We start from the raw sequence: 24,521 nt of genomic DNA on the forward strand, positions 1-24,521 counted from the left end.
ATACTAAACGTTAAATTTTGTTAAACATCTAAATTAGTACAAAAATAAATAAATATATATATATATGTATATATAAATGAATAGTAGAATAATTTTAATTTTTTGTGTAGCAATTCAGTTATTATTTACTTTTTAGTTGATAATTAACTTAAAACTAGAATCGTTAGTCAGCAACAAAAAATGAGACAATAAAGTAAACCATTAAATAATACTTTTTTCTCTTAATACAACATAATACAGATAGTTTGTTCAACTAGATTTGGTAACTTTTACTAAAATTTTAAGTTTAGTTTTAACTTAAAACTTAAAAAAAACATTTTAAATAAAATAGTTTATTCTTTTAAAGATTGTTTGTTTTAATTAAACTATGAATAAAAAATAAATATTTAAAACGCTTTTACTTTTTTTAAAAGAGTTTAGAAGCAATAAAAAAAAAAGTTGTGAGCTAAAAAATTAAAAAAAAATTGCATTTAACTTTTTATTTTCTCGTCTATTGCATGTACAAACTAATTGTAGTTTGACTTGTACAGCTCTATTGTAATAAGCTTTTCGTTTCAGAAGCTTGTCTTAAACTCTTTCAATGAAATTTATTGAACTTTGATAAAATTAAAACTATGTGAATGTTGAATATCAGGTATACACAGTCAAGTTACTCATGCTCCATGAAGCAGTACTAGTTGGACTTCTCTAATTTGTCATTATAATCTAAGGAGGAAGCAATTTATGAACTATTTGTTCCTTAATATAATATTGCTCTTTTACTGGTTAATTACCTAACAGCCTTTTGCCACTTTAATATTTTATTGCCCTATGTAATATCCAAAATTGCCCTTAAGGGGGCAAAATCATCCTTTGTTAGAAACCCTAGTCTAGACCAATTATTAGGCAATATGTATAAGCTACTGTAATTTGTAGAGTTTTTTTAAATAGACATAAAAAGATAAAGTTAGAAGTAAAAAATTATTTCTCTGATTTATCTTCAATTAGATAGAATTATTGTCAATAAAACAAAATGTGTGATAGTAAGTATAGTGTAGGGTTTTGTAATGACAACTTTGAATACTTTGAGAAGTTACTTAATGCAAAATTGTAACCCAATTTACAACACATTTACTTAAATAGAGATATTTATTTATTTGTATTAATTTAGTTAGTCAATAAGTAAGTTTATCTAGGTTAAAACTGAAATTTTTGTTGTGTAACTTTTGTAATACACTGTAACTAATACTAATTGAGCAAAAATTGTTAAACTTTATCACAAAAGTATTAAAAGCTTATGGCTAATGCAGGGTTGCCACAAACTAAGATTACTCAGGGAAATTCAGGATATTTTAAATTTTTCTTAGACTTATGATGACTCAAGGCAGTTTTAAAATTTTTAAAAAGTCTCAGGGCACATTATTTCTAAATCTAATATAAGGTTTATTCAGTATAACCAAAAAAACTGGAATTTGACAATTTAGGCTAAAAAAAACTAGAAAAAACTAGAATTTAAGAAATTTTGATAAAAACCTGTAATTTTGGACAATAATCACTACAAAACCTTGAATTTTGAACTAAAATCACTATATACTGGAAAAACCTGGAATTTTAAACAACATTTACATGTTAAGTAGTAAAATTTTGGTTTTACACAAAAAATCTGATTATAGATAAAAAATTTTTATCAAAAAAAACATTTAAAGAAGCTTTAAAACAACTTTTTTTTGTCATTATTCTATTTACAGGGTTGCCAAACAACCTGGAAAACCCTGGAATTTGAGATATTTGGAAAAAAAACCTGGAATTTAAAACAATTTTTACATTTTAAGTAGTAAAATTTTGATATGACACAATAAATCTATTAAATAGATGAAAAAAATTGTCATTATCAATTTTTTTTAAACACATTTCAAAAAGCTTTGATATATCTTTTCAATGTGTTATATTATTTAAGACAGATTTTTACCTTAAACTTAATTTTAAAATAAAAAATAGATCCTTAAATGTGTAATTTTACAAACCTGGAAAAAAATTATTAAACCTTGTAGAAAATTTGCCAAACACATTTGGCAACCCTGTATTTAACACAGCTTTTAACCTTAAAATTAATTTTATACTAAAAATAGACCTTAAAATTATTATTATTATTATTATAATATTGTTTATTGTGCAATGTTGGACTCAGGCATCAAAACCTGAGCCACTTAAACAGGACACACACAAAAAGAGAAAAAGAAAATAAACTTATATTCAAAACTTTAAGATAAATTATATATATATATACAAACATAATTTAAATGAAAACACAAAGTTAAACACAATATGATAAACAAATGAACTAATTTGAAAATTCAATTCAAAAAATTCAAATTTATATATTACTTAGTACACACAGTAAAGAAGTTTGTCTAAAATCATGGCTTATAAAACAAAATTCATAACTACAAAATATATAAGTAAACTAATAGTTTGTAGGGGGGAGGCGTAGGGAAACAAATATTTTTTCTTTTGTTTACAGTGGAAAATTAGTGAATTTTACTGGTATTTATCGTATTTAAATCAAATCTTTTTAGCTTTAAACGAAATTGTTCTACCCTCTCACAAGATACTATATCCTGAGGTAGTCTGTTCCACATAGCTTTTGCTCTGTGAAAAAATGCGCCTTGCCACTGACTGTTTTGAAAATCATGTTTACATTTTATTTTCAAATTATTTCCTCTGAGTTGATATTTATTTTGGGAAAAATTAAAAAACTGGTTAAAAAAACTTTTATATTTGCCATTGATAATTTTGTAAAGAGTTAATAAATCAAATTCCCATCTTCTATATTCCAGTGATTTCAAGCCGAATTTAATCATTCTATCATTATATGACGTGTAAGATATGTTGCAACGACTACAAATATGACGGGTAAAACTCCTTTGCACAGATTCAATTTTGTTAATATCCTTTTTTAGATGGGGTGACCAAATTTGGGTACTAAACTCAAGTTTAGGGCGAACGTATGTTTTAAATAGTTTTGTCAGAATTGAAGCAGAATTAGTTTTAAAACTTTTTAATATTTGATAACATGTAGTTTTTGCAATCTTATATAAATAGTTGATATGTTCATTCCATTTCAAATCTTTGGAAATATAAATTCCTAAATCTTTAAAAACTTTAATTTCTGGTAACTTGGTGTTATTGATTAAGAGGTCAGTTGGAGAAGATTCTTTTTTGTTAATGGTTAGAATTTTACATTTGCTAGGATTTAAGTTTAGTTTTCTTGTTTTTAACCATATGTAAATATTATCTAAAGATAGTTGTAATGAAGTATTTGACTGACTAAAGATTTTGGCATCATCTGCAAATAAGCTTAACTCACTTTTAATATCAATGTTTGAACAAATATCATTAATGTAGATTAAAAAGAGAAGGGGACCAACTACACCACCTTGTGGTACTCCACTGTAGATTGTTAAAGAGTCAGAAAGCGTATTATTGATTAGTACTCTTTGTGATCTATTATTTAAAAAGTTATCAAACCAATCAATTAAGCTTTCATGTAGCCCATACTGATTTAAAATTTTTAATAATCTTTTGTGTGATACTGAATCAAAGGCTTTTTGAATATCCGTATAAACTACTTTAGTAAATTCATTTTTGAGATAAGGAACTAACCAAGAATGTAAGCATGTTAACAGTTGAATGGTTGATGAGCGGTTTGGAACAAAACCAAACTGTTTGTTAGTTAATAATTTGTTATCAAAGAGGTGATTGAGAATTTTTACAGATACAATATGTTCATAAATTCTTGAAAAGCCACTTGTTAGAGATATTGGTCTGTAATTTAATGCATCGTGTATATTACCTTTCTTGTGCACAGGAATAATAAAAGATGTTTTCCATTGTTTAGGAACATCAGATAGTTCTAGAGAGCAATTAAATATTAATGAAAGTGGAAAAATTATTGATTGGATAACATGCTTGATATAATAGGGTGGAATGTTTTCAGGCGTTCTTATGATTTTATCTTTTAAGTGGTTAATTGAACTTATAATGTCTTCATAGGTTATGAAAAAATTTTGCATCTTACTACAATTCTTTTGGGGTAGCTTAAAAGACTGGTAACTCTCGTCTTTTTTAAAAACTTTTTGAAAATTTTTGTTAAAAAGTGTTGCTATTTCAAAATCTGAGGTTACTGTTTTGTTTTTATCATTATCATATAAGAGATGTATGGAGTTACTTAACTTAAGTTTAGATTTCACGTAGCTAAAATGTGTAATTAAATTTAAGAAATTTTGAAAACCTAGAAAAAATTAGCAATAAACATTGGCAACCTAGTTTATTAGATCCAGTTATAATACTTGGTTGTTTTTTTAGGTAATTTTGTTCAAGAATTTATTTTTGATTGATTTTGAAATACTTACTTAAAATGTTTTTAGTCTTGCGTCTAGATCTTCACTATTTATAGAAATAACATTTTTGTTTTTGTTTTTATTCTTAAATTAATTTTTATCATGATTTGAGTTTAGAGATACAAAAAAGAAAACGTTTAGACTATGCATTAAAAAGTTTTATTATACTTTTTAAATTTAGTTACTAGTACAGTTTGAAAAAGTTGTATTGTTTTATGAATTCTTAATTCATAAATAAAGTTGTTTGTTTTAACTTATAGATACCTATTTTCAATAAAAAATGAGTAAAGACTAGTGTTGTCTGATTTTCGAAAACAGTATTTCACATAAGTTTAGGGAACATCTAATGCAGATGTACACACATACAACATTTCTTTTAATTATTAAGTAGATAAATAAACATAAAGTATAAGTAGTTTGCGCAAGAGTCAAAGCCTATTTAAAGGATTTGAAATAAAAACTCGGCAGTTTTTTTGACTCAAGGAGTGGCAACCTTTTAATTTTAATTAAATAACTGGTTATATAGAAATGTTAAGAAAGTTTAAGAAATATTAAAATAAATAAATAATGTTATGGTTAATAACATAGATATAGTTTAAAGAGTTGATTAGTTTTTAGTGAACTATAAGAATTTGAAAATGTTATAAAAAGAAAAAAATTCTATTTCAAGTGTGTGTATATCTGCTTTTATACAATTAATACTTTGAAATTAAGAATTTTATGATGTCAAACATTTTTCAACGGTATTTTATTTAATACTAAAATGTAGAATAATGTAATTATTATTAATTTTTACATAAATATCTCTACCAGGATTCCTATATCTCTTGTTTTCTTTTAGTTTTTCTTGATAATTGCAATGTTACAAAAAAAATCATTTTCTTAAATAAAATAAAAAAAAAACCATCAAGTATACAGGAAAGTCCCTGGTTTTTAATTGTTTTTTTTTTGTTTGAACTGGACCGATCTTAATTATATGTACAAGCAGAGTTACTACACACTCAGGATAACTCAGGCTAATTTAAGTTAAAAAAAATACTCATGTTTGTTTCAAGTTTTCTTAGATTAGTTTTTTTCTAGATTTTGAATGATATTTAGTTGATTTGGTTTCAATATTTTTTTATTTTTAACCAATTTTGTTAAAGTATTTTTTTTCTTTTGATTTTGTTATGTTTACTATTTTAGTGTTTGAAAATTCTCAAAAAAGTTAAAAAGGTCTTTCAAAGTAGTTGTTTTTGATTGAAAGAGTGAACTATAGTATTTTAAATTAATTTGCTAGGTTTTTGTCATATCCTTTTTATTCTTTATATATAACCGTTTTTAAGTAACACTAATTAACATAAAAACAAACTTTAATAGTTTTATGATTTGAAAAATTATATCTACAGGTCTTAGTTATTTAAAGTTTAAATCAGCTTTGAAATAGATTTAATAATAATTTTATAAAGTAATTACTGTCTACTGAAAAACCACTACTAAAATGGTAAGTTTCATTGTTTACATTGATTTAACATAACCAAAGTTATTTAAATTTAATTACTTTATAAAGTAAACTAAACTAAACTCTACCTAAATATAATTATTATATAAACAAAATTAATTGTGTACTTAATTTAAGTTAACATTTTTAACTTTAATTATAATTTATTTTTTAAATAAACAACAACAGCCAGCAAGAAAAAAGAAGTTCATAGACAAAAAAACTTCTGCTACTTATAGTCTTCAACCAAGGTTTGTTTTTTATAAGTTTGGTATAATAATGTAAAATTCTTAGTTTCCATTTCCTGAAACACAATTTTTTCAATATTGTATTTAGTCTATAAATTTTAAGTTAATTTTTATAATTTTGTTTGTTAGATCTTTTATTAACAGGAAAAAAGTTACTAGTAATAATTATTACTAAGTCAGTAAAAATATATTTTATTTTGTAAAAATATTTTAAACTATAAGCTGTTATTTTAGTTTTAATTGCATACAGGGTTGCCAAAAGTCATGTAATTTGCAAAATTTTGAAAAAACTTAAATTTTAAACTACTTTACATAAGAAGTAGAAAAATTTTGATAAGATATGAAAAAAATATCATAAAGATTTTATTTTAGAATTTTATTTCTAAAAATCAAATTTATAGTAGCCTAACACTATGTTTTCAATGTTGTTTTAGTGTTTAAGATATTTTTACCTTTAATTTCATTTTATATTGGAAATAGACCAAAAAACTTGTTCTTTAGAAAACCTGGAAGAAATTCATAAAAACTGAAAACATTTCTAACAACTTTTAGCAACCCTGTACACTTTTTTATTTAACAATGTTATTAATTTGTTTTCCACAAATAATTAGACTATTGTTCTTTTTTTCAATTATTTTTTTAGCTTGTTTATTTTAAGCTTAATTTGGTAATTTTATATTTTTTAGAGGCCAAAGAGATCCACTCGTGGTTGATCATACTGCACCTCAAAATGTACTCTGTCCAGCACCAGGTTCTAAAGTTGAGTTCAGTGACATGAGATCTGAGGTAAATAGTTTAGTATGTTTTAAAATGTAGGTAGCAATTTTTAGGTAAATTGTTGTTTTTGTCATTAATTATTAAGTTTTATAATCATTGGTTGCCACACACATAGGTTAATTTGGGCTACTTTAGATATTTTTTTATAAATCTCAGGCTAGTTTTTTGACTTGAAAAAGTTGCCTTAAAACTTTAAAAATATTTTTTCTTGAAAGTTATGTTTTTATCAAGTACTTTTGTTATTATTTTGGTAATACTAGGTATTAAAGCTTGATTTATAGTTTTTTTCTGTTTAAGGCTCAGATTAATTATTTTTATCAATTTGTCATAAGCTCAGGTCAGCTTAGGCTAGCTTGATATATATTAAGTTTATAATATTAAGTCATGCAATGTTTGTATTTGGTTTATAAAAACTACTTATTAGTTAAATTCACAAATCTAAAGTTTGAACTAAATTCTGGTAGTTTCTTAAAAAAATATAAACAACAAAATCGGCGAAAGTCTGCAGAACAAGTCCGGACTTCCGTTTGCCGTGAGACAAGCTCAAATTTAACAAAAGGGTTGATCATGCCAATTCGATCATCAGACCACAAGTTTCGGTAGACTGAGAAATAATTAGACTGATGAGTCCTAATAAGGACGAAACCGGTCTCAGTCTACCGAAACTTGTGGTCTGATGATCGAATTGGCATGATCAACCCTTTTTTTAAAAAAATATAAAGTGTAACTTTTTAAAATTAAATAACTTTTAACTTTTCAAATTAATTACTAAAGTATTATTTTTCTAGTAAGTTTTTTTTTCCTAAAATAGAGTTAACTTATTATTCAACCATTTGAGTATAATAGTTAAAAAAATAAGTTGTTTATAAAAGAAATATAAAGCTTTTAAAATCTTTATACATATTTTTTTTTGATTTAGCTTACAATCGGGTAACTGTATCATAATTTTATTATATTTTTATTTATTTTTCACAGTTACTTAGGCTAGTTATGAAGTTTGAAAGCCATATTAGTTTAAAAACTAGATTAGATTTATTGCTTGTCTTGTCTAAATATCCATAGGGGTAGGGAGTATTTGGGTGATGTTTGCTGGACTTATGAGTGCATATGATTTGGTTCATTAAAAAGAATCAAAAAAATAAAAAAAGTTGCTGCCCAAAAAACCAATTTCAACCTCAAAATTCACATACTTTTCGATTTTTTACTTAAACAGTAACAAAATCACTAATACATGTCATAGACTTTTAATTTATATCTTAAATGAAAGCTTATACTTATTCATATATATTTAAAGACATATTAAATGCTTTTGATGTATTATGACGTCATAATCACCCTTAATGTGCAAAATTTATCTGTAAAATGTAGGGGTAGGGAGTACAGCACATTTTTTTGGTCTTATTGTAATATTCATTCAATTACATATGATTCGAATGTGTTTTTGCTTAGTTAAAAAGAATCTAAAAATAAAATATAATTTTGCAAAAAAAAAAAGTTGCTGCCCAAAAAACTGATTTCAAACCCAAAAATCACGTATTTTTCGATTTTTGACTTAAAAAGTAATAAATTTACTTATGCATGTGCTAGACTTTTAATTTATATCTTAAATGAAAGCTTTTAATTATAGGCCATATATTAATGATATTTCAACTGCTTTTGTTGTATATTTGTTTGCTAAATATGCAAACTTTGTCTAAAAATTGTACTTTATTTTCTAATATAAAAAGCAAATTCTTCTGCTTTTTTACTTTTAGTTTTTTGATTTAGAATTTAAAATATGTCAAGTCAGCTAGGCAGAAAGATATTTCTGATGTAATGTCATTTCAGTTGCATGTTGATATATACAAAGTACATTTTAAATCACTTTCCCTTATTAGAAATTTTGATTATTGAAAGCATTTTATATAGGTAAATACAATAACAATTAACTGCTATGAATTAAAAATTAGAAAATACTTGAAAAAAAGCTTTAAAATTAGAGAATTAAAACATTTAAATAAACTAACAAATTAAGTTTCAATTAATTTAGATGTACAATACTTTATAAACTTAAACTAATAGTAAATTGAAAACAATAACATACTTAAAGCTAAAAAAATTAATACAGATAAACATTTATTGTTTAATTAAATAAAAATTCTTAAATTTAAAGAACAAAGTTACACCAATTTTAATTAATTTACATGTGTTTTCTATGAAATATAAGTCTAGATCTTTTACTTTTAGACAGGTGCTCTCAATAATCATAATTTCTAATAACGGAAAGTGATTTAAAATGTACTTTATGTATATATTAACATGCAATTGAAATGACATTACATCAGTAATATCTTTCTGCCTAGCTGACTCGATACATTTTATATTCTAAATCAAAAAAATTAAAACAAAACGGCTGAAGAATTTGCTTTTTATATTAGAAAAAAAAAGTACAATTTTACAGACAAAATTTATATATTTAGTGTAATAATGACGTCATAATACAATAAAAGCAGTTGAAATGTCTTTAATTTATGCCCACAATTATAAACTTTTATTTAAGATATAAATTATAAGTCTAAGACATGCATAAGTAAGTTTATTACGGTTGAAATCGAAAAATATGTAATTTTGGGTGGGTGTCAGAATGACACAGCGTCAAAACGACACCGTGCGTCACTTTAGCACGGTGCGTCACTTCGACACGTAGGGTCACTTTAGCACGGCGACAAAATGACATGGTGCGTCACTTTGGCACAGCGACAAAATGACACGGTGCGTCACTCTGGCACGGTGCGTCACTTTGGCACAGCGACAAAACGACACGGTGCGTCACTTTGGCACGGTGCGTCACTTCGACACGGAGGGTCACTTTGGCACGGCGACAAAATGACACGGTGCGTCACTTTGGCACAGCGACAAAATGACACGGTGCGTCACTCTGGCACGCTGCGTCACTTTGGCACAGCAATAAAATGACACGGTGCGTCACTTTGGCACAGAGGGTCACTTTGGCACAGCGACAAAACGACACGGTGCGTCACTTTGGCACGGAGGGTCACTTTGGCACAGCGACAAAATGACACGATACGTCACTTTGACACAGCGACAAAATGACACGGTGCGTCACTATAGCATGGATTAACAAACTTATAAGCAAAATTAAACTTCTTCAGTAATATAACTTTTAATTGTAAAATTTCGATAGTAATTAGTTAAACAAAATATTTTTTATATTTTTTCTAAACTATAGTAGCTTGATACATTTGAAACTATATATGATACATTGCTTTTAAATTTAAGTCATAGTATAAAAACAAAAATATTCTTAAGTTTTATTTTTTACGTTTCACGATTTTTCACATTTATGTACTGAATAAAATTTATTATTTTTTGTTAAAAGTTTAATTTATTATTTTAGGAAATGTTATAAAAAATAACTAAGGTTTAATTTAATACAGAGTTATTTCGTAGTAAGAATAAGTCATGCGTGTTTTAACTCTAGTTTATAAAAATACAGAGTTAAGCTACTTTTGTGTTAACTAGCCATTTATATTAAATATGTATATATATTTATATTCAACAAAAGTTAATAAGTTAAGATGTTTACTTAAAACTCTGTATTGAAAATATATAATAAACTTGTCTAAAAGCAAATAATTAAAATAAACGGACTTGGAGCCTAAATTTATGAAAAAGTTAAAAATAGTATTAAGAAAGTTAAAAGTGTGCAACCATTCATGCGCGTTTATATATTTATGACCTTAAAAAAAAAAATCATTAGAAGATGTTATACATACAACATTGCTGCTGCAGCCTTCTAATTAAAGCTGCAGCCATTCTATTAAAATTAATACTTTAAGTCATTTTTATTTTTACAAAACTTTTTAGTCTAAAATATAAAAAATTAAACTTTGAGTATGACAGATATTATAGTATTATATTGCATATAAGGATTTAATTACATTTATATTTAATACAAAATCAGTAAATAAATTTCATAATAATACAGTAAAAGCAGATTTTAGTTTGCTTGTAAAACATTTCTTCTACTTTATATTCTTGAGTTTTATTACAAAGTTTTGAAAACTCGGTTTTGTCTTAACTCTGTTATGAAAATAATATTTTATTTTCTATTTTTAATCTTGCGAATAAAAAAAGGAGTTTTTTGTAAAAATAAATACATTTTTTAGAATTTTAAAAAACTTTTTTCTAAAATTTTAAAACAATATTGTTTATTAATTAGTAGTTAATTTCTTTTTGATGAAAAAGTAAAAACAAAAAATTATTGTTATATTTTCGTCAGGGAATGCAGTATTTTAGTTGCAACCTATTAAGTCGCCAAAAGAGCGCAAGTATTAATTTTTTTAAGCACTAAAACGTAAAATAAGAACCGCATTAGAATTTAGAATTACAACAGCAGAAAAGTTGCTTTCGATAACGTCTGAGTTTTAATTTATAAAACAAATTTTCCTCTGTATATACACCTACTAGTTTATTGTTTTAAAATACTTAATTAATTGATCTAAAATGAAGATTGTATTTTTTAAATCAGAATGTTGCTGAAGTTTAAAAAATATGTTTATATGAGTTTTTATATTTTTAGACGTAAAATGGCAAGTAATTTTCTAATTTTTATTACTCGTTTCAAGTTCTAGTACTAAACTGTGTTTAAGTTTTTCCATTCGAAAGAAATCAAAAATAAATTCCCTTTAATTTTGGCAGTCGTATTTTGTTAAAAAAGTTGCTGTTTTTGCATCTTTGTGAACGTTGTTTGATACAAACAACTAGTTGTCGTTTATTAAGCACAGCTTTTAAGCACACCTAACACCTTGCTACTGCTTAAAAATGAGCATGTTGTTTGTAAGTACGACGATGGACAATATAAGGTATAAACATTACGTGTTTCACTTTATTATATAAAGTCACGATCAAAAATTCCTGCGGTCTTTGTTTTAAAAGTTAATCAATGTGTTAATTATTGTTGCTGATTCTACAAAACCGGTTGGAAGACAGGAAACCGAAAAGTTTCCTAGAAAAATAAGATCGTTGTCCATACCAATAAACATTGAAATTTCACAACAAATCGTTCCCTCCCTTATTAACCACCGTGTCATTTTGTCGCTGTGCTAAAGTGACCCTCCGTGTCATTTTGTCGCTGCGCCAAAGTGACCCTCCGTGCCAAAGTGACGCACCGTGTCGTTTTGTCGCTGTGCCAAAGTGACCCTCCGTGCCAAAGTGACGCACCGTGTCATTTTGTCGCCGTGCCAAAGTGACCCTCCGTGCCAAAGTGACGCACCGTGTCATTTTGTCGCTGTGCCAAAGTGACCCTTCGTGCCAAAGTGACGCACCGTGCCAAGGTGACGCACCGTGTAATTTTGTCGCCGTGCCAAAGTGACCCTCTGTGCCAAAGTGACGCACCGTGTCATTTTGTCGCCGTGCCAAAGTGACCCTCCGTGCCAAAGTGACGCACTGTGCCAAGGTGACGCACCGTGTCATTTTGTCGCTGTGCCAAAGTGACGCACCGTGTCTATTTGACGACCGTGTCATTTTGTCGCTGTGTCATTCTGACCCGCTCCCGTAATTTTTGGGGTTGAAATCAGTTTTTTGGGCAGCAACTTTTTTTTTGCAAAATTATAACTTTTTTTATATATTCTTTTGCAAAGACACATTCGAACCATATGTACTTATTTGAGTTTTACAATATGACCAAAGAAATGTGCTGTACTCCCTACCCCTACATTTTACAGAGAAATTTTGCACATTAAGGGTGATTATGACGTCTTAAAACATCAAAAGCAGTTAATATGTCTTTAAATACTTGTCAATAAGTATAACATTTCATTTAAGACATAAATTGTAAGTCTAGGACATGTATAAGTGATTTTATTACTGATAAAGTAAAAAAATCAAAGTATGTGATTTTTGGTGTTGAAATTGGTTTTTTGGGCGGCAAACTTTTTTTTTGAATTAAAGTTTTTTTTTTAAGATTCTTTTTAATGATGCAAAAACACATACAAATCATATGTACTTAAATGAATATTACAATATGACCAAAAAAATGTGCTGTACTCCCTACCCCTAATATCCATTAAAATTTTCTAATCTTTCAACTTTTTTATGTCTATAACATTTCAAAAATTGAAGCCTCAAATATTTTTAAATATACAGTTTAATTAATTTTTAGAAAAATTATCAATATCTTAATTATCAATATAGTAATTTAAAATACACCCATAAAATTTAGTTGAATTCTGCTAGTCTGCCAAGATAAAACTAGCTCTTTTTTAAATATTTGTTGAACATAGAGAAATTGATGTGTTCTTAATAATTACTACAAGTATACACTCTATGTTGCTGTAAAAAAAAGAAACTTTTTAAGTTTGTTTATTTTTAATTTTTAGACGACAGCTGGTAAGCTTAGACGATGGCAGAAAGAGTATAATAACGGAATTCATTTTAATGATGACTACAATTACTTGCAGCACATGGTAAACACGGAGAAACCTGAAGCTGGTTCTTTGCGTAACACTCGTTCTGGTTTGTTTAAAATATGCATAGTAAAAAAAAAATTTCAAACAATTCTATTGGTATCTGTTTTCTTGACCATGAGGGTATTTTGACGAATATTAGTATTTGAACTTATAAAAAGTTTTAAACCATAGATTACATTCTACTAATAATGTCGAGTAACCTATGGTATAAATATTAATAAAATTAACTATTAAAGATCTATATGAAATATTTGATGGACACTTATTTTATAGTTACTTTTCTTGAAAGCTTAGAAATACAAAATTACATTTAGATTCTCCAAGTTAAAAACTTCAATTTTGTAATGAGTTATTTTTAAGAAAGTTTTAAAAGACATTTAAAACACATCGAAAAAAATTGCTAAGTGGAACTAATTCAAAAAGCGTTTTTTTTGTTACAAAACTAATTTTGTTTAAAATGAACGTCAAACTATTCAGCTAGCGTATAACTAACTAAATAAATTTGAAATTAGACTTTTTACGCTATTGTGTAAACGGTAGAAGATAAAAACCTTTTAACAACTATAAATATTATTCAATGAAAATAAAGTATCTCAAGCAAATATAAAAATCTAAAAATATGTTTTGGTTGTAAAAAAAAAACCTTTTTGCTTTGGAATAGTTTAATACTACTATTATAAAGAATGATATTGTGTTTATGAAAAAAAATAAAACATCATAATTACATTTATACTTAATGCATCCCATTATTACCATTTCAGCATTATTAGCTCCTTTAAAAGAAGAAGATGAAGAGCAAACACCAATGATGGTCAACGGAAGAGAACACCATAAATTGCCGGCTGTTGTTCTACCTTCTGAGTTCGAAGCGGAAAAATCTCTTCTTCATAAAGACCTGGATCAAGGTTGGCTTTAATTTCTTTGAATCAATGATTTTGTGGTTCCTTTGACTTTTGGTATCTGTCTTTCATCAAATATTTTTTTGATTTAGTAGATAATACGTTTAGTTGTAAATATTGTATCAGTGTTAATTGAAGTTTATAATTTATAATAATTCTTTTATATGAAAGTTCAAAAAAATATTTTTGAAGTGTTACAACTTCAGTATTATAAGATTAAATTTCTCAATGTTATTATAAAACAGTATTGGATTTAACACTAGTAGATCTAAGCTCTTAACATCTACAATTTTGGTTTTATCTTCAAAAAAATTATTTATGAACTAATTTATTTTGTAAAATATCAATGTACATCATTTTTAAATGACTCAAACATTAATTTAGTAGCAGTTGCTAAATGGACAGTATAAACAAATCTTTAACATAAAATTTGCGTGTTTAATGTTCAATAGTTCTATCTATGTAAACTTGAAAATTTTCTTCATGCCGAAATTGAAACTTTAACAGGTTTGATGCTTGACATGGATGTTGACATCAGAGAAGTGTTGGATGACGATTTTGACGATTACGATGGAGTGGAAAATTTTAATGAAGTTGACAATGACGATTGTGAGCTTGGTGAAATATTTGATGTGTTGAAAGAAGATGATGAAGTGTCAGTTTGCTTTTTTTGTTTTTCTCGATATTTTTTATTAACAGTGTTCAAAACTCATTTTAAAGGATATGTACATACTATAAAAAGTTTGCCATTGTAACTTACTGTATTAGTCTATTGCAGGGCTAACCGAAGTGGGCCATGAGCAGCAAAGTGGTTAAAGGGGGGGGGGGGCATGTACAGTTAAGGAACCACAGGGGGCCATGAGGTCATAATTTTACACTTACAGTAGATATTCAGGAGTTGTTGATGACGAAAATAAAAAAGGTTTTAGGTGCTTTTAGTGGTAGTTTTTTGAGTAATCTCTTTAAAGGCAGCCATTAAAAAAAAGTTTGAGAAACCCCGGTCTATGATTAAGCAATACTGAAATATTTTGTTTATAAATATACCTAACCAACTATTTTGTATTACAATACCGATTTTTTTGTAAATAAATTTAAGAACCTTAGTTATATATTTTTTAGTTTCTTAACTGCAGACTGAATAATAGTCCTATAATTTCTAAACGATGTTAAGTCTTGAAATTAATACCTAATACACAGGGTTGCCACTTTACCTGGAAACCTTGAAAAACCTGGAATTTGAGAAGTTTTGATAAAAACCTGGAAAAACCTGGAATTTTGAACAAAAATCAATAAAAATACCTTGAAAAACCTGGAATTTTATCAATTTTCACATGTTCAGTAGTAAAATTTTGATTTGACTCAAAAATTCTTTCAGATAAATAAACAAATTTGTCATCATCAAAAAATTTTTTAGTAAAAAACATGTTTAAAGTAGCTTTACAGTATCTTAAAGTTTTTATATTATTTAACACAGTTGCTTACCTTCAACTTAACTTTAAACTTAAAATAGACCAAAAAGTGTGTACTTTTGAAAACCTGGAAGAAATTTGGAAAACCTGGAAAAAATTTTGAAAAAACGAGTAGCATTCCTGCTAATACAGTATAAAAACCTTTGATATTTCTTAAGTTAAACTATTTTCTTAAAAATCGTCTAAAAGTTTGTTTAACGTCAATAATATTGTGAAAAGCACATAGAATATTAAAAACGTACTTTATTTATTTATTTTTAAATCGTTTTAAAACCTATATCAGTTTTTTTAAGTTGAATGAAAAATTGTATCAATCTAAAAATGTTATGCAAAGAATGTTATGCAAAAAAGCTACAAAAGTTTATAATAATTACAATAATTAAGTTTTTTTAGCAGTACTGATTAGCATTTTTACGCGTCCATTCTAACTCAATATAATTTAAGATGAAAAAACTAAGGCCAACACAGACTAGCTAGAACTTTTTAAGTTATTTTAAAACGCAGGCTAGTTTAAAGTTAAAAACAAAAGAGTTGATAATTCAGATATAGATAGACCTTCAAATGGATTAAAATACCACTTTATTGCAAGACACAAAACTTTTTCATTATAAATTTTACTAAAAATTTAAGCGCTTTTAGAATTCACAAACTCCCTTGTCAAAAATACTAAACACTCACAAATTAAGTAAAAATAATATAAGTAGAGGGAAACTAAATCATTTATACAAAACAAAAGGGTTGATCATGCCAATTCGATTATCAGACCACAAGTTTTGGTAGACTGAGACCGGTTTTGTCCTTATTAGGACTCATCAGTCAGTCACAACCGAATGTCTTGCCTAGTGGACAATGTTTTAAACGTTGCACGGCAAAGACAATGCTGACGTCACTAATCATTGCCAGCAAATGGTTGCCTCACGTGAAAGCATGATAAACTACAAGTTTTTCAGTTGTGACTGACTGAAGAGTCCTAATAAGGACGAAACCGGTCTCAGTCTACCGAAACTTGTGGTCTAATGATCGAATTGGCATGATCAACCCTTTTGTTAAATTTGAGCTTGTCTCACGGCAAACGAAAGTCCGGACTTCTGTTCTGCAGACTTTCGCCGATATTTTTTGTTGTTTATACAAAACACAACAATTAAAACGACAATTAATTAACGAAAATGGATTTTTTTAGTAAAAAAACCAATTAAAACAAAATGATAGTTACTCTTGATCCTTTATCAGGACCAAGCTGATTATATAAATTTGGTTGAAGTTTTTTAGTTAGTAAAGCCTCTATTATAATAAATCATTAAAGGAACTGCACATTTTAATGATCCTAAAACATGTTGTTACAATTTATACAAAATGGACAATTTGCGATATGTTTAAATACCGCACTATTAGTTGCAGTAATATGCTCTTTAATTATTATTTTTAAAAAGGGAATTTGTGAATTCCGAAAGCGCTTCATTTTTTAATAAAGTTTGTAATGAAAAAGTCTTGTCTCTTGCAATAAAGTGGTATTTAAACGAGTTGATAGTTTTTGTTATTAATTAGCTAACTATGTTATAACATTTAGGTAGTGCTTAATATTTAAATTTGGTTTCGATTATTTGCTAAAATTTTCCGCTTTGCGCCAGGTCTACTTTAAAAAAGATTTTTTTTACTTTTATTTGAATCCTAAAATTAATAACTTGTGTAATAATTTTAGATGAGAAAAAAGTAAATTTACTGTTACTAATTTACTGTAACGTGTTAAATTGAACTTTAAGTTGTTTTCTGTATTTTTTAATATATATATATATATAAAGATTGTTTTTAATCTTCAGCTAGTTCAAATTTAAAAAAGAATGCATTTTGGTAAACAGAGATGCAAAAGTTATACAAAAAACATTCTAAGAATTGAATATTGTACACTACAAATATTCGGTGCAAAAATTGATCTTCCATCTTACTAAACAAACAACTAAATTTCACAAAAACCACAGTTAAGCAAACATAAAATACTTTAAAATTTATAGTATTTTTAAAGGAGCTTTTTCATATGCCGACAAGGCGATATGAATTCACCCCTCTTATTTAAACAACCTTCCTTTTTTAATCAGGGTTGCCACTTTACCTGGAAAAACCTTGAAAAACTTGGAAATAAATAATTTAGTCAAAAAAAACCTGGAAAAACCTTGAATTTTAACAATTTTCACATGTTTAGTAGTAAATTTTCGATTTTACTCAAAAAATTTATCATATAAATTTTTTTTTTGTCATGATCAAAATTTATTTTTATTAAAAAACATATTCAAAGTAGCCATACAGTATCCTTTCAATGTTTTTGTACTATTTAACACAGTTTCTTACCTTTATTTTAACTTAAACTATAAATAGACCCAAAAATGTGTACTTTTTAAAACCTGGATGAATTTTAAAAAAATCTGGAAAAATTTTTGAAAAAACATGTGGTAACTCTGTTTAATGCATAGACAATGGCTGTTGATTCTTTTAAGCATAGCCTACAAATAGGGTTATTACCATCTGCTATTGGCTGTGCTCTTTTTATCACCTTCCAACTTAATTTTAAATCAATGTTTTTGCGCTTTATTTTACAAACATACTTCGAAAGCTCAGTCTCATTTTCGTATACACCACCTATAAAAGATTTTTACCTGAATTTGAACTGAGTTGAGAATAAGCTGATGTAGAACTTCTTTTCAAAGTCAGAGTTAACTGTTGCCTTGTAAATAATGTTCTCCGAACGGCAATTGCCCCCTTTCAAATCATATATGCTGCCACCAGCCCAATTACACTGATTTTTGATTAAATTACTTTTGTTTAAGATCCTTTGATTGTGTGACTTAAATAATCTCTCAAATTCGCTATACATGAATAACTGATTCGCATATTATGTTTGTTAAAGATCTTTGATAATGGTTTATTTTTGTTGAAATGTTTTTTTTACTAGATTTATAAATTCTCTGCCGATATTTGCTTTGACTGAACTACAGAATAATAGATTATACCAAGTTATATTTCGCTTTCTTTTATTTTTATTGTTTGTTTTTTTTTTTGCTCCATTGCTTCAAAATTAAGTTTATCATTGTAACTGCATTTTTTCATTATTAGTTTGTAATCAAAAATAAAAGAAAGAGAAATTAACTCAGGCTGGCTTGTGTTAGTTTATGGTGATTCATGCTAGTATTGGGCTTCAAAAAGATTTGTGTTTTAAATTTACAAGTTAACGATTTTTTTATTCAGTAAGTTTACTATTACATACGAATAAATTTATTCAAAAAAAAACTATACATTAGCATTTTCGAAATAAGCTGGCTTAGAATAACTAAATTTATTTATCTACATCCAAATTTTAACAAGTTTATTTGTAAATTTTCTTCGCTAAATAAGCCTTGTTTGCTTTGGTATAGCTGCAAAAGGTAGCGAAACATATTCAGCAATAATAAAAAACTTGATTTTATTTTAAAAAGCCTTTATATAACAATTCTCAAGTACTTTGTAATTATAAAATAATTTATAAAAGTTGACATGTCGTTAAAGTTTTGTTTCATTTATCAGATTATAATGTGCACAGCACAAAGTCTGTAACTTACTTTTCACCTTGTAATTTTCCAGGTCTGATGCTGATTCCAGAGCCGGAGATTTCGACGACGACCGAACTTTAAATGGTTCGAACGACGGTTTCTGCAGCTCGAACGACGGAAATTGCGTTCCGTCCGACGACGATTGGGACAACGAGAACGCGCACGAGGACCGGCAGACCTGCTTCTCCAAAATGTCCATGCAGTCCGCATCCGTCATGCGCAGAAATGAAGGGCTGCAGTTCGTAGACAAGCAGTTCGAAGTGGTTCGTTACTTGTTGTTGGGTTGTAAAATGTTTTTGATTGATTAATCGGCTATGATTGCTTTGATCTTCTCACGTGTTTTTATGTTTACTTGATGTTGGTTAACTTAATAATTTTTTTAGTTGAGGCTTAAGTAATATATTGTATTATACAATTGAGAATATCAAAACTGCATAAAATCATGTGAAAGCATGATAGACCGTTTGTAGATTGATTACTGCAGGATTTTTGGTTGTCACTGACTGACTGATTAGTTCTAATAAGGACGAAACCGTTCTCAGTCTACCGAAGGCTTGTGGTCTAATGATCGAATTGGTGTGATCAAACCTTATGTTAATCAAAATTGCATAAGCTCTACTCACTAATACCTGTTTTGTTTTAGATTTTAATTGTTAATGTAATTCAAATTATTTTTTTTTAATTTTTATAGTTTTTTTATATAATTTAACAAAATTAAATAATTAAAATAGCTTCTACTCACTAATACCTGTTAGTTTTATAACTAAATTGATAATGTAATAACATTAGTAGGTAAAGTAATTCATATCCTTAAAATTCTAAAAACTTTACATTTTAAGTTATTCGAAATTCATAAGGCACTCAGTTATACAAGTATATAGCAGAATGTCCTAAGTTTACTCGATCTAAAACTCAAAACAGAGCACACATTTAGAATATACGCAATATTTTGTTTGTAGGGTAAATTGAGGATGATGCATGGAAACGGATTTGGTGATAACATGGCAGAAACTCTAAAGTACAATGATGATTTGGACGACTTTGAATTTGGTATTGACCCTGAAACTTTCATTAGGCAAGCCACGTAAGTTGAATTTTTGAGCATTAATAACTGACGTGCTGAGTATTTTCACATGTTGTAGATAATTATAAATGCGTTGTTATATAAATTAAAAACCGTTACATGTTGTTATTGTATATATTTTTGATAAATTAAATATAATTGTCTATTCTTTGAAGAAGAAAAGTTTGATTGTTAATTTTATTATAGTTTTTGTTTTTTTAATTATAGTTTAATTGTTATTTAACGATAAAATTCATGGTAAAGATTGCATGTAATAAATATTAAGTTAGTGTGTAAAAACATTTTATAAGTATTCTGATACTCATATATATTTAAGATTTGGCTGGATTCGGATCTATTTTTTCAAATTAAGATCTTGCCGGATCCGGATCTATTTTTTATTCCCTAGTACTGGTTCTTCTTTTATTAAAAATAACTATAACTTAGTTATTATAAAATTATTTTTATTTTTAAATTATTTTTATTTAGTTATTATAAAATTATTATTTATAATAAAAAGATGAAAAACGATGTTAATTTTTTCAAATATAATATGATTTTATTAGCGATAATAATTAAAAAAATAATTTTCAAAGGCAAATGTATTTTTTTGTATATGAATTTGTTAGTGATCTGCCGGATTAATGGATAAAAATATTGCATCCAATTAATTGGTAAGAGCAACAAATCCATGGTTAATAATTAAAATGTTTTTAATTTAAAATAATAAACTCAGAAAATTTATAACAAAAATTCCCTTGAAAGACCTAATTAAACCATTAAGCAGGTTTATATTATTAAATACTTCTAACAATAGTAATTGACTCGTTTTTGTTTACAAACAATAAAGGTTTACAAACGTTTACAGATGTTTTTTGTTCCTACAGAAGGTACTAAAATTTTTCAAGTTTATAATTTGCAACTTGTTGCTATATGTTTTGTTACTTTTTTGATAGATTTTATAATAAAAGCATGTTAATTGATTCATAATCTTGCCATCTTTTTTCATGACAAACTAACAATTATTTGTTTTGGGTATACTCATTTTTATTAAAAAAGTTATTCTTAAATTATTTTAACTTTTTCATATTTTTTTTTGAATAAATTATAAAGAAAATAGATAAATAAGAAGTTGTAATATACTTTTATAAGTTATATATCTAAAATTTTGCACTAGTTTAAAAACAATAACAAAATTATATTATTGTTGTAGTTTACAATAATTATTTAAAAACATATAAATAGTGAATTACCGATCTTAAAGATCTGGGTTTTGATTAAAAAAGATCCTAGTTTATGGGTATTTAGGATAACTAAAGTATATTTGAAAAAATTAAACTAATTAAAGTGTAATTGCAAATATTGTTTATTTTCAAGATTTTCGATAAAATGTTTAACATGTATTTTTATACAAGTTACGACAAACTTCTGTTTAGGATAAGACACAATAAAAAGAATGAGTTTCAAAAGTTGGACGATCACAGTAAGAAGGCCATTCTCGCCAAGTTCACTCAGGAGCGAGATCACGACGAGGACCTGGTGACCATTTACAAGAAAGTCAAACCGGTAGAACACGATTGCGTTTCCATTTTAAGTTGGTTTTATCATTAGTTTAAAATTAAGACCTATGGCGTTTTAAGTGTGGTTTAGTCTTTTCAAGTGTAAACAGATTAAAGTTTTCATTTTTTAAAGCTTAGATTTTAAACTTGGATTAAAGGTATACATACCTTAATTGAAAAACAAATTTGTGTAGTAATATAAAAAGTATTGAACAATTTACTAATTTTACAGTCTGATTAAAAACCTATAAAACTGTTAAAGTATTTATCATTATGTATATTAAACTAACCTACATCTATTGCATGTTATAAACATAGGGGAAGTTAGGTAGCTGATGAAGTCTTAATTTGTAGATTTTATTTTTTGAATGTGCAAACTAAAAATACGTTTGAATTAAATCTGCATTTTATAAAGTTTTTGACTAACTTTTTCAAACTTAAGGTATCTATTTCTTAAAAACGATAAGCTTCATATCTCCTTACAAAGTTGAGAACATTTTTCCTTTGAAATAAAACTATTTTGAACATTTTAGTCAATACTTTGTTTTAAATATTTAATATCTGAAATTTAATTACTATTAAAGAAATATCTACTAAAAGTAGTAAGTCTCTAGTTTAAAGGTTGGGAATTTTTATTAGTCTGTGAGCAAGACTTGCAAAAATAAAAGAATTTCTCGGATCAGACTAAAATTAATTTTTATAAACTTTAAAAAAAAAACTGATTTAAAATAACATTTGATGAAATAAACATTCAATTAGCAATACTAAATACTGTAGGTCGAATTAGAGGCACAATTAAAAATGTTGTAAAAAATCTTAAGTTCATCTAGTTTTTACAAGTTGTTTTCAAGCTAAAAGATACATTGTCCACCCCTACTCTAGCTCATAAAAACTAAATAGATATATTTTAAGTATTATTCAGAAAATATTGATAATAAAAAAGAAGGTATTGAAAAGTTTAACAAAAATGACACGGTTGCCACTTTACCTGGAAACCTGGAAAAACCTGAAATTCTAACAATTTTCACATGTTCAGTAGTAAAATTTTGATTTGACTCAAAAAATCTATCATATAAATAAAAATATTTTGTCATCATCAATTTTTTTTTAGTAAAAAACATATTTAAAGTAGTTTTACAGTATCTTTTCAATGTTTTTATATATATTATCTTACCTTAAGCTTAACTTTAAACTAAAAATAAACCCAAAAATGTGTACTTTTAAAAACTTGGAATAAATTTGAAAAACCTGGAAAACATTTTGAAAAAACGAGTGGCAACCCTGAAATGAGTTCATCTTAAAGCATAATTGAATAGTTTATATTATATGATATACTCTCATGTAATTCATACTCGGAGCTTTCATGTAGCAGCAAATATTGGTTTAGCCTTTAACTCCTCCACTATTTGGATTTAATCTAAGGTTTTTATTGTTTTATTTAAACATTTTACATTAATAAAAACTTAAATGTTTTCATGTTATAATGAGTCAATTTCGACTTCACAGTGATAACACATATTAAGCATATAACACTTTCTAGGTACTTACAGCAACATATACAATCGCCCAAAAATAATGGACGTTAAACTGGTAAGTTCTACGTTAAGGTTAAACATTATATATAAAGTATTTCAAATTTAATATATGCTACATTAGAATTGATTAAAAGTTTAAGGTTAAATAATAAGTTTTAATGCTAAATATTATATAATTTTTATTACATTTTGGCTATTAAATAATTTAAAACTTTATTTCTTAACAACAAAAGTAGTTGTCTTTAAAAAAAAATATATATTCAGCCTGAAAGGATAAAAGAACTGAAGAAGAAAATCGTAAAGAATGTTAAGGAAGCACATGTTGAAGTTTTTTGTTTTTGTATATTCATAAGTTAAAGTTTTCTTATGAATATAACTATATAATTACTGATTGTATAATATTTCAAAATTTGTGATTTACTAATGATTTTATACTGACGACAGAAAGTAGTGCATCCGAGTGCTTTTGAACTGTCCCAGCGCAACAAAAACGAAACCAAAGAAGAAAAGAAGGCGAGGCAAAAGGCTTTTAAAGCAGCTAAAAAAGTAAAAAATAGATTAAATATAAAATAGCTACATTTTAAACAACACGTATTTAGTTGTATACCAAGTTTATGTTGTGAAATAATTTTTAGGACCGTAGAGCGGAAAAGAAAGAAAATCAGAACAAATGGAAAGATGCGCAGAAGAAGAGGAAGGGAGAAGTGCAAGTGCTCATTGAGAAGAATCCACAAATTGTTAACTTGTAAAACGGTTGATGGTGTTGTTTTACCAACCCGGTTAATTTTTAGGAAGTTGTTTAGCTACCGGGTTTTAGGTAATTAAAATAAATCTTAACTTACTACTAGTTTAGTGCTATAAATGAATAACTTACTTAATTTTTAGACAAATGTTTTTTTCTTTAATTAAAAACTTGAAAAATTTAGATTTCTTAACAATTTCTAGCTATTGTCTTAAAAGTAATTTTGATGTTTGACTTATATTTTATAAGTATTTAGTTTACATTTTAAGCTTGTATGACAATGTATTAAATTTAGATGAATTTGAATAAACTGATTGGTTTA

The 24,521-nt window shown here is 26.8% G+C and overlaps 1 protein-coding gene across 1 annotated transcript; it reads left to right on the forward strand.

Annotated features, from left to right (window-relative positions):
- The first annotated feature begins 5,765 nt into the window (after positions 1-5,765).
- LOC145847970 (protein LTV1 homolog) lies at positions 5,766-24,521 on the forward strand. The gene is made up of 13 exons (XM_082953770.1): positions 5,766-5,862; positions 6,049-6,110; positions 6,794-6,893; positions 13,265-13,400; positions 14,116-14,259; positions 14,761-14,908; positions 19,332-19,563; positions 20,260-20,384; positions 21,800-21,957; positions 23,463-23,512; positions 23,722-23,784; positions 23,902-24,003; positions 24,093-24,521. The coding sequence occupies exons 1-13, from the start codon at positions 5,860-5,862 to the stop codon at positions 24,204-24,206; spliced, it is 1,437 nt and encodes a 478-aa protein (XP_082809896.1). The 5' UTR covers positions 5,766-5,859; the 3' UTR covers positions 24,207-24,521.

Source organism: Thalia democratica, unplaced genomic scaffold (genome assembly GCF_965202585.1).
Source record: "Thalia democratica unplaced genomic scaffold, ktThaDemo2.hap1.1 HAP1_SCAFFOLD_1164, whole genome shotgun sequence".
NCBI classification, from domain to species: domain Eukaryota; kingdom Metazoa; phylum Chordata; class Thaliacea; order Salpida; family Salpidae; genus Thalia; species Thalia democratica.

Excerpts from the sequence above, each read along its gene's own strand:
- LOC145847970 (XM_082953770.1), top strand. Across the intron at positions 13,401-14,115 it reads TTTGCGTAACACTCGTTCTG|CATTATTAGCTCCTTTAAAA; the intron begins GTTTGTTTAAAA and ends TTACCATTTCAG. Across the intron at positions 19,564-20,259 it reads TAGACAAGCAGTTCGAAGTG|GGTAAATTGAGGATGATGCA; the intron begins GTTCGTTACTTG and ends TTTTGTTTGTAG.